This window comes from Saimiri boliviensis, chromosome 4 (genome assembly GCF_048565385.1).
Source record: "Saimiri boliviensis isolate mSaiBol1 chromosome 4, mSaiBol1.pri, whole genome shotgun sequence".
Lineage (NCBI taxonomy): Eukaryota > Metazoa > Chordata > Mammalia > Primates > Cebidae > Saimiri > Saimiri boliviensis.
The window spans coordinates 156076757-156092300 of record NC_133452.1 but is presented as its reverse complement, the minus strand read 5'-3'; the positions used below and the strand labels follow the sequence as shown (position 1 = coordinate 156092300).

Sequence of the window (15544 nt, the reverse complement as noted above, 5' to 3'; positions counted from 1 at the left end):
TCTTATAAAGTATAATGTACTTAGAGCTGGATTCATGACTGTTTATTATGAAAGTTTAGATTCAGAATTTCCCAGTTTTTCATTAACAATCACATTTTGTTAAATCAGACAGCCCTCTATAACTCTGCACTACCCAACAGCTAAATGGTTTACCTTGTTCATTTCGCTCATGTTAGTAGGATGGTTGTGTATTATAAAAAATGAGTTACCTGTGTGTGTGTGTGCACGCATGCCCATGTGCTGGCTTAAAGCTTGTTAATGGGGAGGTTTGGGTACCCCTTCAACATTGGTGAAAGCTGTGGTGCTCTCTCTAGAGATATGTCTTGTCAACCTCTCTTGTTCCCCTTGGCTTCCACCCTAGAAGCTCTCTGCCATTGATGCAGTCTAATAGATTTTTAAGGCTATTAATCTGAAGCAACTCCTTTCTCACAATGATTCTTGCTTCTCGGACCTGCACCCAACCTGTAGTGTGGGCTTCCAGAAGCCATGACTCCCTAACTCTGCCTATGTCACCAGTTGAATGGACAACTGACCCAAGTTGGACCAACACAGTTGTCTCGAGACTTTTGATTTTATTTTTTTATATAGACAAGAATCTCACTTTGTTACCCAGGCTGATGTTGAACTCCTTGCCTCAAGCAGGCCTCCTGCCTTGGCCACCCAAGTGCTGGGATTACAGGGGTGAGCCATTTCACTGACCCTCTTCACAGACTTTTGGACTTGGGACTAAAAAGGCAAGGTGACTGCTGACTGGGGAATCTGTAATGTGTACACCTGGGAGTTGTGGGGCAACCACATTCCACCACGTGGATCTGAGAAACAGAATGCTGATCTGCAGAAAGAGATGAGAACCAGAGAGGCCACCTGTGTTCTAGGTCCATTTTCATTTTTCCTCAAGCCCAGCCACCCAGGGTGGGGAGGAACACCCTGTGTCCATGGGATCGAGTCTTCTCTTACACTTGTGCCCAGAGAATCTTAAATAATCAAATTAGATATCCTTACGTAGTTGATCTTTTATGTAATATGTGTCTTCATTGGGGAATACTGACTTCTTAAAGTCTCAAGATGGAAGATATACCACATATAAATTATTTTAGAGCAATTGATTTTCAGGACTTTCCAAAAATGCAGGCCACCACTTTATTTGCATGGGTGAATACGAACTGGCCAATGGGAAACCTCTAGTAGGTGTTTGCACCCCAGAAGATTCTGTAACCAGGGCCTTTGAACCACTGCTCAGCCAGCTCCCACCCTGTGGAGTGCACTTTCATTTTCAATTCATCTCTGCTTTTGTTGCTTTATTCTTTCCCTGCTTTGCTGTGAGTTTTGACCAATTTTTTGTTCAAAAAGCCAAGAACCTGGACAACTTGTAGTCAAGACCGTATACTGCTAACAGTGTCACTATTTTTCAAAAGCAAGATTTTTGCATAGCTGTATAATGTTGTCATGTGGCAGCACCGTTATTATTTAATCTTTCTCCTGCTATTAGAGCCAGCATTCATTCAGCAATCTGAGTACTATTGGGTGTGCTAGCAGATAAAGGCTTATTGATTATTGAAGATAGTCCTGTTCTCAGGCACCACCGGTTATAGGGGTAGGGACTGAACATTCAGCTTTACTATATAGCATGGTATGGCTGTGTTCGGGGTACAGGCAGGGAGCTGTCAGCTTCTAAGTGGTCATTTAAACCATAAGGAAGTGAAGATGACATTGCTCAGGGGAACAGGTAGGAAGCTAAGAGAAAAAGACCAAGGGTGGTACCTTGAGGCACACTTAATTGCACTGAACATGAGATGCACTCAAATCTCTAGATTCCCATTTCCAAACATACATCTCCAGCTCATTTTTGTATGGTCTCACTCAAAAAGTTCAAAACAGAGCCATTCTTCCTCCTAACACCACAGCCCTCACCCCTGAGATGCCAAGAACATGGGGCGTGAGCTTAAAAATTAGCGTGGTGGTCAGAGATGCCCCTGGGAGGAGGGCAAGGCTGGAAGCAAAGCCCATTCTATGTGACTTGGTCCTCTTCCTTTCTCTTACATCATTGTCAGGTAGTCTGAGGTGTAACTGCATCTTTAAACTTGTTCTTGGATTCCTTCTAAACTGCATATGTCTGGCACATTTGCCCCACCTATACAAGCAGAAGCCCACTTGACTCCCCTTTCCCCATGTGCTGTCTTCTCTGCTGGAACCATCCTGAGCTTGGTCCCCACTCTCCTTCCACTACAGTATGGTACTTTGCTCATAGGTCAGCCACTGACCACTCTGGAAACCAGATGTTCTGCTTTTCAAGCCCTTTGCTCCCACAATTCTCAGGGCTTGTTCAAGTTGGAAGCAAGGGAAGATGGGTACGCTAGTCCAGGACCCTCTATTTAAGGAATATCAGAGAAAAGCACAGAGGAAATCCATGGAGGCTCAGCCTTCGAGGAGGAAATGACAGTCACGGGAAATGCCAAATGTTAGACTGAAATTCAAGATATTTCTGTTATTAATCAATTGTGCAATGATGTGATTGCATAAATGATGTGATTTAGTTGGTTATTTATTTGGGATGGAAATGTAGTCAGAAATTAGGGTATTAAGTTGGTTATTGTGTCCCAGTACACAATCTTTGAGTCAAATAACATTTTATGAGAAAATGTTCTTTCTCGTCTTACATTAAAGCTGTCTCCAGGGGCCTTAACAGGGGACAAAATGCTGTGTTTTCTCAGAAATCTAGCAAATCAGAAGGTGAATGATCATGATTATGATCTCTAAAGTAACAGAAATTCTGTAATATAAGGTTTTGTTAAGCACAATGTTCACATAAGACATTTGGAGGGAAATTCCTTAAAAACAAAAGATTAGGGCAAGGCGTGGTGGCTCACACCTCTAACCCTAGCACTTGGGGAGGCAGAGGCGGGTGGATCACCTGACATCAAGAGTTTGACACCAGTTTGGCCAACAGGGCAAAACCCCATGTCTATAAAACTTAGCCAGGCATGGTGGCGGGTGCCTATAATTCCAGCTACTCAGGAGGCCGAGGCGTCAGGATCCCTTGAACCCTGGAGGTGGAGGTTGCAGTCAGCTGAGATCACACCACTGCACTCCAGCCTAGGTAAAAGAGTAAAACTGTGTCAAAACAAAACAACAACAACAAAAAGGCCAAGCTTGGTGGCTCACGCCTGTAATCCCAGCAATTTGGGAGATCGAGGTGGGCGGATCACAAGGTCAAGAGATAGAGACCATCCTGGCCAACATGGTGAAACCCCATCTCTACTAAAAGTACAAAAATTAGCTGGACGTGGTAGCATGTGCCTGTATTCCCAGCTACTTGGGAGGGAGGCTGAGGTAGAAGAATCGTTTGAACCTGGGAGGCTGAGGTCGTGACATTGCACTCCAGCCTGGTGACAGAGTGAGACTCCATCTCAAAAAAAAAAAAGAAAAGAAAAGAAAAGAAAAATAAGAGATTATAATACCACAATGGATTCTTCACACAGAGTGTGCTATCTCTTGTTTGAAGATTTTCCAAAATATGGCAGATTCTCTTTGCTTTTGGTCTCAACAGAGACTGGAAAAATTGAACTTAGTGTCATTTGAAGGAATTACTATAATGCAGTGGTGCTCAAAGCTGGCTGTGCATTATAATCACCTGGGAAGCTTTTATAAATCCCAGCTGTCCAGACCACACCATGGGTCAATTAAACTTTTTGGGTGCGATCCAGATGTTTACCATGTACAAAGAAGTTTGAAAATGACTGAAATAGGTAACAGTGTGGACTCCGAAGTCAAACTGCCTCGCTTCAAATTCCAGGCCAGCCACTTCCTAGCCATGTGACCCTGGGCGAGATATTTGACTTCTATGAACTCTGTCAGAAAAAAAGATAAAAATAACATTCTTCTAGGATTGCTATGAGGTTTAAATAAGATAATCTATGTAAACTATTTATGAGGTTGATGCAACAGTAATCACGATGTTTGCCATTACTTTTAACGGCAAACGGTAATTAAAACCATTACTTTTAATGGCAAACACTGGGATTACATTTGCACCACCCTAATACAACAGGGCAGGCATAATGTGAATTCTGTCGGCTGGGCACAGTGATACTTTGGGAGGCCAAGAGGTGGGGAAGATTGTTCACAATTTTCACAAGTTTAAGACCAGCAGAGGCAACACAGTGAAACCTCCTCTCCACAAATAAACAAAAAAAATTAGCCTAGTGTGGTGGTGCATGCCTGTAATCCCAGCCACTGAAGTGGGAGGATTACTTGAGCCTGGGAGATGGAGGCTGCAGTGAGCTGTGATCATGCCCCTGCACTCCAGGCTAGGTGACAGAGTCAGACTTTGAAATCTGGCACTAGACAAGGATGTCCTCTCTCACCACTCCTATTCAATGTAGTATTGGAAGTTCTAGCCAGAGCAATCAGGCAAGAAAAATAAATAAAGGGTAATCAATTAGGAAAGGAGGAAGTCAAATTGTCTCTATTTGCAGATAACATGATAATATATTTAGAAGACCCCATCATCTCAGTTCCAAATCTCCTGAAACTGATAAGCAACTTGAGCAAAGTCTCAGGATACAAAATCAATGTGCAAAAATCACAAGCATTTCTATACACCAATAACAGACTTAAAGAGAGCCATATCAAGAATGAACTGCCATTCACAATTACTACAAAGAGAATCAAATACCTAGGAATACAACTAACAAGGAATGTAAAAGGACCTCTTCAAAGAGAACTACAAACCGCTGCTCAATGAAATAAGAGAGGACACAAACAGATGGAGAAACATTCCATGCTCATGGTTAGGAAGAACCAATATCGTGAAAATGGCCATACTGCCCAAAGTAATTTATAGATTCAGTGCTATCCCCATCAAGCTACCAATGACCTTCTTCACAAAACTGGAAAAAACCACCTGAAACTTCATATGGAACCAAAAGAGAGCCCGCATAGCCAAGCCAATTCTAAGCAAAAAGAACAAAGCCGGAGGCATCACGGTACCTGACTTCAAGCTATACTACAAGGCTACAGTAATCAAAACAGCATGGTACTGGTACCAAAACAGAGATGTAGACCAACGGAACAGAACACAGGCCTCGGAGGCAATGCTACACATCTACAACCATCTGATCTTTGACAAACCTGACAAAAACAAGCAATGAGGAAAGGATTCCCTGTTTATTATATGGTGTTGGGAAAACTGGCTAGCCATGTACAGAAAGCAGAAACTGGACCCCTTCCTGACACCTTGCACTAAAATTAACTCCAGATAGATTAAAGACTTAAACTTAAAACCAAATACCGTAAAAACCTTAGAAGAAAACCTAGGTAAACCATCCAGGACATAGGCATAGGCAAGGACTTCATGACTAAAACACCAAAAGCATTGGCAACAAAAGCCAGAATAGACAAAAGACATCTAATCAAACTCCACAGCTTCTGCACAGCAAAAGAAACAATCATTAGAGTACATTGGCAACCAACAGAATGGGAAAAAATTTTTGCAATCTACCCATCTGACAAAGGGCTAATATCCAGAATCTATAGAGAACTAAAACAGATTTACAAGAAAAAAAAAAAAACCATTCAAAAGTGGTCAAAGGATATGAACAGATACTTTACAAAAGAAGACATATATGAGGCCAACAAACATATGAAAAATGCTCAGCACTGATTATTACAGAAATGCAAATCAAAACCACCTTGAGATACCATCTCACGCCAGTTAGAATGTCGATCATTAAAAGATCTGGAGATAACAGATGCTGGAGAAGATGTGGAGACATAGGAACACTTTTACACTGCTGGTGGGAGTGTAAATTAGTTCAGCCATTGTGGAAGACAGTGTGGCGATTCCTCAAGGACCTAGAAATAGAAATTCTATTTAACCCAGCAATCCCATTACTGGGTATATATCCAAAGGATTATAAATCGTTCTACTATAAGGACACATGCACACGAATGTTCCTTGCAGCACTGTTTACAATAGCAAAGACTTGGAACTAACCCAAATGCCCATCGATGATAGACGAGACAAGGAAAACGTGGCACATACACACCATGGAATACTATCCAGGCATTAAAAACGATGAGCTGGTGTCCTTTGTAGGGACATGGATGAACCTGGAAACCATCATTCTCAGCAAACTGACACAAGAACAGAAAATCAAACAACACATGTTCTCACTCATAGGTAGGTGTTGAACAATGAGAATACATGGGCATGGGGAGGGGAGTATCACACACTGGGGTCTGTGGTGGGGAACCAGAGGAGGGACAGTGTGGGCTGGGGAGTTGGGGAGGGATAACATGGGGACAAATGTCAGATATAGGTGATGGGGAGGAAGGCAGCAAACCACACTGCCACGTGTGTACCTATGCAACAATCTTACATGTTCTTCACATGTACCCCAAAACCTAAAACACAATTTTTAAAATATAGATAGATAAAGTTCTATGGTATTTATTATTAACTAACAGCTTTCTTATTTCATACTAATTACTCTGCAAGATACTTCCAGCCACGGTTCCCCCATCCCACACTCATTCACCTAGTGGATTTTTTTGTTGTTGTTGTTCTATAACATTCCTTCATTCATGCACGAATTCATTTTACAAGTGTGTATTCATTCAACATTGACTTAACGAGTGTGATAGAAGACACAAAAGAAATATGCACATCTGCCTTACCTCCCTTGGAGTTTATCTTCTCTCGCGTGTTGGTGTTTTCCGGTTCAGATCATAAGGACCATGTTTTTACGCCTGGACAGCCCCAGCACCCAGAGCTGCAGACTGGAGACACGGCTAGGCCCCCCGGGCGAGAAGACTGGGTTCTAGTTCTTGCTTTGCCACCTCCAAGCCGAGTCACAGGGAGCAATCCGGTTGTCCTCAGTGGGTTTGTTTCCTCACCTGAAAGTGTACCCAATCCATCCATGACTGTGACGATTACAGGTCTTAACGCGCATGTGGATCTGTCTCGCAAACGTCCACGACCAGGCCCCCGGGAAACAGTGCCGCGCGTGCCCACCAAGGGGCAGCAGATCGCAGTGCAGAGGCCCGCGGCGCTCGACGTCAGGGCGCACGCCCGACCCCGTGACCGTGCCTGTGACCGTGACCAAGGGCGTCGCTGGGGCACGGCCGGGCGGCGCCGCGGGAGTGCGCAGGACCCGCCATGGGGGCCGAAGCCTCGGGGAGCCGGCCGGAGCTGCAGGAGCTCATGCGCGAGGCGGAGATCAGTCTGCTCGAGTGCAAGGTGTGCTTTGAGAGGTTTGGCCACCGGCAGCAGCGGCGCCCGCGCAACCTGTCCTGCGGCCACGTGGTCTGCCTGGCCTGCGTGGCCGCCCTGGCGCACCCACGCACGCTGGCCCTCGAGTGCCCATTCTGCAGACGAGCCTGCCGGGGCTGCGACACCAGCGACTGCCTGCCGGTGCTGCACCTCATAGAGCTCCTGGGCTCGGCGCTTCGCCAGTCCCCGGCCGCCCACCGCGCTGCCCCCAGCGCCCCCGGAGCCCTCACCTGCCACCACGCCTTCGGCGGCTGGGGGACTCTGGTCAACCCCACCGGACTGGCGCTTTGTCCCAAGACAGGGCGGGTCGTGGTGGTGCACGACGGCAAGAGGCGTGTCAAGATTTTTGACTCTGGGGGAGGATGCGCGCATCAGTTTGGAGAGAAGGGGGACGCTGCCCAAGACATTAGGTACCCTGTGGATGTCACCGTCACCAACGACTGCCATGTGGTTGTCACTGACGCGGGAGATCGCTCCATTAAAGTGTTTGATTTTTTTGGCCAGATCAAGCTTGTCATTGGAGGCCAATTCTCCTTACCGTGGGGTGTGGAGACCACCCCTCAGAATGGGATTGTGGTAACTGATGCGGAGGCAGGGTCCCTGCACCTCCTGGACGTGGACTTCGCCGAAGGGGTCCTTCGGAGAACTGAAAGGTTGCAAGCTCATCTGTGCAATCCCCGTGGGGTGGCAGTGTCTTGGCTCACAGGGGCCGTTGCAGTCCTGGAGCACCCCCTGGCCCTGGGGAGTGGGGTCTGCAGCACCAGGGTGAAAGTGTTTAGCTCAAGTATGCAACTTGTTAGCCAGGTGGATACCTTTGGGCTGAGCCTCTACTTTCCCTCCAAAATAACTGCCTCAGCTGTAACCTTTGATCACCAGGGACATGTGATTGTTGCAGATACATCTGGTCCAGCTATCCTTTGCTTAGGAAAACCTGAGGAGTTTCCAGTACCAAAGCCCATGGTCACTCATGGTCTTTCTCATCCTGTGGCTCTTACCTTCACCAAGGAGAATTCTCTTCTTGTGCTGGACACAGCATCTCATTCTATAAAGGTCTACAAAGTTGACTGGGGGTGATGGGCTGGGGTGGGGCTCTAGAATCAAAAGTCCTAGTGCTGCCATTAATTAATTGTTTAACCCTGGATAAGTCACTTAAACTCATCTATCCAGACAGGGATAATTAAAACTGTCTGGCAGACTTACAAAGCTGGAGACAATTATTAGAGACTAATCTACTATTTATTGAATGCATACTCTGTGCAAGGAAATTTGCAAATATTAGTTTGTTTAATCCATACTACCCAGTGAGGTAATTTTTTTTTTTTTTTTTTTTTTTTTTTTCTGAGATAGAGTCAAGCTCTGTCACCGAGGTTGGAGTGCAGTAACATGATCACGGCTCAGCACAGTTTCAACTTCCCTGGGTCAGGTGATCCTTCCACCTCAGCCTCCCAAGTAGCTGAGACCAAAGGCGTGCACTACCACACCCAGCCAATTTTTTTATTTTAGTAGAGATGGGGTTTTACCCTGTTGCCCAGGCTGGTCTCAAACTCCTGAGCTCAAGCAATCCACCTTCCTCAGTCTCCCAAAGTACTAAGATTATGGGCATAGTCACCTTGCCCAGCCATAATTTTTATTAGTAGTCTCATTGTACAAGTGAGAAAACTGAAACCCAGAGACCTTAGGTGACTTCCCCAGGCCACAGTTACTTACTGCAATAGTCACTATTTGAATTCAATTCTGACTCCAAATAAATTGCCCTTAAATAAGATAACAGATGCGGGGGAAAATATGTGAATGTATAAAGTTGCTATGTGTACACTCTTTACAAGTAGCTAATTATTCTATCACAAAGATGTGCAAAGAGGGAGACTTTATGGAGAGTTCAGGAGAAAAAGGATTTTGTGGTGGGCATTACTTTGATTCAACTTGCAATTGCTCTGATGGCACATTAGATGAAGTTACATTAGATGAATAAGAAAAACAATTGAACTACTTATTAAAAAGATAAACATGTCTTTTAATGCCTGTATCTTCTCCACTATACAAACTCAGAAAATATCACTTGGTTGTTTTAGAAAGGCCTATTTTTGTTGTGTGTGTGTGTGTTTTGGGTTTTTTTTTTTTTTTAGACAGAGTCTTGCTCTGTCACCCAGGCTGGAGTTCAGTGGTGTGATCTTGGCTCACTGCAACTTCTACCTCTTGGGTTCAAGCGATTCTCTGCCTCAGCCTCCTGAGTAGCTGGGATTACAGGCACCTGTCACCATGCCTGGCTAATTGTGTGTGTGTGTGTGTGTGTGTGTGTGTGTGTAGTAGAGACAAGATTTCACTATTTTGGCCAGCCTGGTCTTGAACTCCTGACCTCGTCATCCACCCACCTTGGCTTCCCAAAGTGCTGGGATTACAGGCATGAGCCACAGCACCCAACCTAGGCCTATATTTGCGTAAGTTCTAAACTATTGCAGAACACTCTACATACTAGTGTCACACGCTCCTGTTACATGTTTATGTTACACGTTTGTGGGTTGTTTGTTTCTAGACATGGTCTTGCTCTGTCACCCGGAGTACAGTGGAGTGATCACTGCTCACTATAGCCTCGACTCCCTGGGCTCAAGTGATCATCCTGCCTCATCATCCTGAGTAGCTGGGACTGCAGGTGTGTGTCACCATGCCCAGCTAATTTTTAAATTTTTCGTAAGGATGGGATCTCGCTTTGTTGCCCAAACTAGTTTCAAGCTCCTGGGCTCAAACAATCCTCCTGCCTTGGCCTCCCAAAGCACTGAGACTATAGGAATCAGCCACTGCACCTGGTCCACATAAAGTAAAAGTGAGAGCCTAACTCCCATCCACTCCACAAGAACCCATTTTGTTGTCAGTGCTCTCATACAGCACTAATAGTAAGATTTGGGGCACCCTAGCCCACCGTTTATAAATGCATTCTAAACAGAAGTTCTATGGGCAAACCCCTTCTCCCCACATGCACACACCCCACCCTTAGAAGTCACCCCTAGGTTGGTGACTTGGCAGGTATTCCAAACACATAACAAGAAACGTTGTTCCAGGGGGAGACGTGAATGCAGGCTTATCTGATCATTTGTGAGCAGAGCTACTGAGGATAGAGCTTAGGCCATCTTCCTTGGGAACAATGACATTTAATGATTTTAGGATTAGTAGAACCAATTCAAAAGATTTTTCTCTTTGGAATTATCAATGGCATCATCTCTGACTATAAAGCTGACCAGGTGTCCTTTGCAGACAGCAGTCATGGTAAAGGGGTGGAGTGGGCGACACATGAGGCATGTGAGCAAGGTAGTGTTGCTGGTTATCGTGTGGGTTACCTGACATGAAGAATCAGGCGTACGTCTGTGAGACCATGTGGGAGTGTATCAAACCTGTGATAACAAGCAACCTGAGTAACTGCCACCTTTCCTTGGTAGATTATCAGCCTTGGGATGGGGTGGGGCTGGATACGCCACATAAAAAGAACTGTATATAGCAGCTCTTCCCAGGAATGTCGTAAGACAGGAGCAGAGTTTCCTTGGGGAAGACATAAAGCTTGCTGTTCTTGATTCTCAAGCACACACACACAGGTAATAGTTTCAGTGGCCTGTAAGGCAGTGCAAAATTTGTCTTCCAGACTGTGTTCTTTGTTTTTGAGCTGGGATCTGGCTCTGTTGCCCAGGCTGGAGTGCAATGGTGTGATCTCAGCTCACTGCAACCTCTGCCTCACAGGTTCAAGCGATTCTCCTGCCTCAGCCTTCCCAGTAGCTGGGATTACAGGCACCTACCACCACACACCAAGCTACTTTTTGGATTTTTAGTAGAGACAGAGTTTCACTATGTTGGCCAGGCTGGTCTTGAACTCCCGACCTCAAGTGATCCACCTGCCTCAGCATCCCAAAGTGTTGGGATTACAGGCATGAGCCACCGTCCCCTGCCAGACTGTGTTCTTTAAAGCAAGCTGGTTAAAGAGCTTGAGCTACGTCATGCCGAACTCCAGATTATTAAAGAAATTGGAGAATTCTGAGTCAGGCAGGAAAAAATAATCCCAGCACAAAGTAAAAGCTTCCAAGGTAATGAAGAAGGGTTGGAATGACTCTCAGAGGTTGAAACAAAAGAACGTGCCATGGAGTAAAGGGAGAAGGAAAAGGAAATAGGCTCTTCCAGAACATCCCCCACATGCTCCCTGGCGAGTCCGTAAAAGCAAACACAGACACGACGGCGCCTGGGTCAGCAGTTCTCACCTCACCCTCCATCTGTTCCAGCTTTGCCCAATTCCCGATTCTTGGATTGTCTCCTGCTTTTCCCCTTGTTCTGTCCTCTGGACTTGCCACCTGGACTTGGCTTTCTCAGTCTCTTTCCTTGGCATTTTGTTAAGCTATTGGTTCACACTCATATCTCCCCTCTAGCAAAACTAGCTCTGGATCCCAGGACCCAAACCATCACCATTTTGCTATTGCCTTATGCAGACCCTCCCTGGGCCCCAACTAAGTGGGGTGCAGATCCCACCTAAAGTGAATTATGAAACTTCTGGGGAAGAAGCATTAACCTGTGCACCTCAGAAAAATGAGGAAGAACTACGGATGATAGCAAATTTAATAATCCTTACACCTGCCACAGAAGGAGAAATATATACTGGTGTTAGCGTTACACTGTAGAGATATACCATGGCGGTGTACCATGGCTGGTCAGGAGATGAACTGTTTTTTTGGGGAATGTGTGGCAAACATGATAGGGCGGCCACCGAGACTCACCACAACTACTGTAATGAATAACCACGGTGTCTGCTGTGCCCACCGCCACTTCTAGGAAAAACTGCCACATCATGAGCCCACCCTCAGCAGCCAGGTTTTCTATTACATATCTCCTCGGATCACAGCTAATCAGGTAGGGGTGCACACCTAACAGAAGGGCAATCAACCAACGATGCTCCACCAGACGTATTTACGAGACCAGGAAATTGGCTATGAATTGGCTTGACAGAAATATATTTTCCCCACAAGAAGCACAGAGATTCAATTACATTCTTGTCCTTGATATTTTGAATTGAGAAACGTGGAGCATGTTAAGCTGATAGGCTGATTTACAGGGGTGCAGAGAGTCCCTGTGGGCAAGCCACACCACGAATAAGAAGCTATGAGGCAGAGAGAAGACAAAACTCACAGGAAACCGAGTAAGAACGGGAGGAAGAAATCCATCCAAAGAAGCAGTGGCTTGGAGTCATGTTACCTCCAGGGCACCAACATGATGGTCCCTACTGCAAGATCCCTCAAGCTGCCCCGACTCCACTCTGCCTCTCTGCAAGGCTGAGCTGCACTATGGTTTCTGTTCTTGGAGTCCTAATGACTCTCTCCTATGCCAAGCGAATTCTTATAGTAAATGCTCCACTGCTTCAGCTAACGTGCACAAATCTCTGTTTTTTGGCAACAGAAAGTACCTATCAAAAGTTATAATATTTTGGCCCTGTGCAGTGGCTCATGCGTATAATCCCAGAGCTTGGGGGGCCAAGGCGGGCGGATCATCTCAGGTCAGGAGTTGGAGACCAGCCTGGCCTACATGGTGAAATCCTGTCTTTACGAAAAATACAAAAAATAGTGTGGTAGCAGTCTCCTGTAATCCCAGCACTTTGAGAGGCTGAGCACGCAGACCATGAGGTCAGGAGATCGAGACCATCCTGGCTAACCCTGTCTCTTCCAAAAAATACAAAAAATTAACCAGGCATGGTGGCGGGTGCCTGTAATCTCAGCTACTTAGGAGGCTGAGGCAGGAGAATCACTTGAGCCTGGAAGGTGGAGATTACAGTGAGCTGAGATCACGCCACTGCACTCCAGCCTGGGCAACAGAGGGAGACTCTGTCTTAAAAAAAAAAAAAAAAAATCTAATATTTAGCTGATTGGTTTGGAGAAAATTGGTCTGAAATGTACAGACTTTGATGCCATGAATAAGAAAGTAATTCTGTGGGGAGAAACACTCTCCCACCAACTCATCAATCCCTAATTCTGGTAGGGTATAATACCAAAGAACAAGTAGAGACTCACATACCACAGGCCGAAATATTTAAGACTTAAAAATCAAACCAACGAACTTAAATAAAATATATTTGATCCTACTACCTTGACAAAGGTAAATGTAAATATTTAAAAATACCTTTTTTTTTTTTTTTTTTTTTTTTGGCCAAGATTCGTGGCACACGCCTGTAATCCCAGCACTTTGGAGGCTGAGGCAGGAGGATTGCTTGAGCTCAGGAGTTCAAGACCAGCCTGGGCAACATGGTGAAACCCCATCTCTATTTAAATATTCATAAAAGATTATATATAGATTGATGTTTTTTAAGAGACAGGGTCTCACTCTGTCACCCAGGCTGGAGTGCATGGCATGATCATAACTCACTGCAGCCTCGATCTTGGGCTCAAGCAATCCTCTCTCCTCAGCCTCCAAGTAGCCTGGACTACAAGTACATACCACCACACTCAGCAGATTTTTAATTACTTTTTACAGAGTCTCACTATCTTTCCCAGGCTGGTCTCAAACTCCTGGGCTCAAATGGTCCAGGGGGCCCTTGACCTCCCAAAATGCTGGGATTACAGGCATGAGCCATCATGCCCACCCTAAAAATATACTTTCATTATGATCCAAGTTTCATTTGAGAATACTTGAATGGAGTTTTTGCTCAATTTTGGGATGGCACATTTTAAGAAAGATAATGACAACTTGGAGCCTGTTTAAAAAAATATGAAGAATCGAAAGCATGGAGGTTTTTGATTTTGTTTGGTTTGGTTTTGTTTGGCCAGCTTCTAGCCCTCTGGAATGTAAACTTTATGAAAGATGTCTGTGCCATTCCCAAGTGTATCCCTAGTGCCTGGAACAGTGTTTGACACATTGCAGGCATTCGAAAATATTTGTTGAATCAACATGTTTTTCCCAAGAAATTTTTCTACACTATGTATTTCTTTCATTGATAAAAGGGAAGTGGTGCAGGTAGCTGGGTAGCTTGGAGAAGCTGGTCTAGAATTAAAGCAGTTTGTGGTGGGTTTGCGGAGTGACTCAAAGAGTTACAAAGGATTATGGTGACTTTGTGGTAGCCGGGGTTGGAATTGAATGAAAAACCTCATGTTCTAAACCACCAGGTTTTCCATTTCCATTTTCACCTAAATACACAGTACTTTGAGATATTGAGGTTGCCTGATCTTCATGAGTCACATCCTTTGTCACGTGATGAAGAGTGGAGACAACACGATCCCCAAGCTTTCCAATATCAGGTGATATCTGTGATGCCAACTCCATCTGGAGGGAAGAGAATGAACTAACATGTTTCTGGATCATTCACCTGGTGGTGCACTTGGAGAGCTGTCAGACTCATCTTTGGGCAACGTTTGGTTAATAATGGGCACATAAGGAAGATTCTGCCTTTCCCGGGTGCCACCATACAGCATGGACAGCCCAACCACAGACATTTGTTGACTACCAGGCTGCAAATTGTAAGATACAGTATACATATTATAGTAGTTAAAAAGCAGCTCATACTTTTCTGCAAAAATAATGATATTATTTATAGGAGCTTAATTTCCTGACAAAGGACTTTGGCCAAGTCAATCATCAGCTTCCCTAACAATGTCATAAAAGTAGCTACACTGAAAATCTGAAATCGCTTATAAAATGATCAGATAACATTGTGTGTCAAGCCATAGAGTTGCAGGACTGAAAAGAAATGTAGACAAGTTGTTATTATAATTATAAACGACAATCAAGACCTACACATGTAAAAAGACTAGTCTAGGTCACACAGGTAGTGAAGAGCAGAACTAGGACTAGGAAATGGACCTTTCTGTATTCCTCATTGATCTCTGTAGTGGGAAAGGATCTAAAAGTCAGAGGCTAGGAACACACACACACACACACACACACACACTGGGGCTTGATCTTTTACTCGCTGCCCCACCACATTCCAACTAGGCCCCCTACTATCCTTCCCAGCTTCTGGTAACCATCTTTCTATTCTCTATCTCCATGAGCTCAATTTTTAAAATTTTCAGCTCCTAAGAGAATATGCAAGAGATACAAGAGAATATGCAATGATTGTCATTTATGCATGGCTTATTTCACTTAACATAGTGATCTCCAGTTCCATCCATGTTGTTGCAAATGACAGGATCTCGTTTTTTGTTTTTTTTTTTTTTTTTTTTGGCTATATAGTACTCCACTGTGTGTATGTACCACATTTTCCTTATCCATTCATCTGTAGACAGACACTCAGGTTGCTTCCAAATCTTGGCTATT

The 15544-nt window shown here is 44.7% G+C and overlaps 2 protein-coding genes across 3 annotated transcripts in view; one reads left to right on the top strand and one right to left on the bottom strand.

The window, feature by feature from the left end:
* KDM1B (lysine demethylase 1B) overlaps nt 1–6989 on the bottom strand; it is a 106504-nt gene extending 99515 nt beyond the window's left edge. For both annotated transcript variants that reach the window (XM_074398488.1, XM_010338023.3), the window contains exon 1: nt 6679–6989. The gene's annotated coding sequence lies outside the window, so the exon portion shown is untranslated. The remainder of the gene's footprint in view (nt 1–6678) is intronic.
* A 95-nt stretch (nt 6990–7084) lies between these two features.
* On the top strand, nt 7085–9333 carry NHLRC1 (NHL repeat containing E3 ubiquitin protein ligase 1). Its single transcript, XM_003927318.4, has one exon. The coding sequence runs from the start codon at nt 7160–7162 to the stop codon at nt 8345–8347; it is 1188 nt and encodes a 395-aa protein (XP_003927367.1). The 5' UTR covers nt 7085–7159; the 3' UTR covers nt 8348–9333.
* Nucleotides 9334–15544: the final 6211 nt, after the last annotated feature.

What these genes read in the sequence shown, in the direction of transcription:
- NHLRC1 (XM_003927318.4), top strand. Translation starts at nt 7,160, where the DNA reads ATGGGGGCCGAAGCCTCGGGGAGCCGGCCGGAGCTGCAGGAGCTCATG.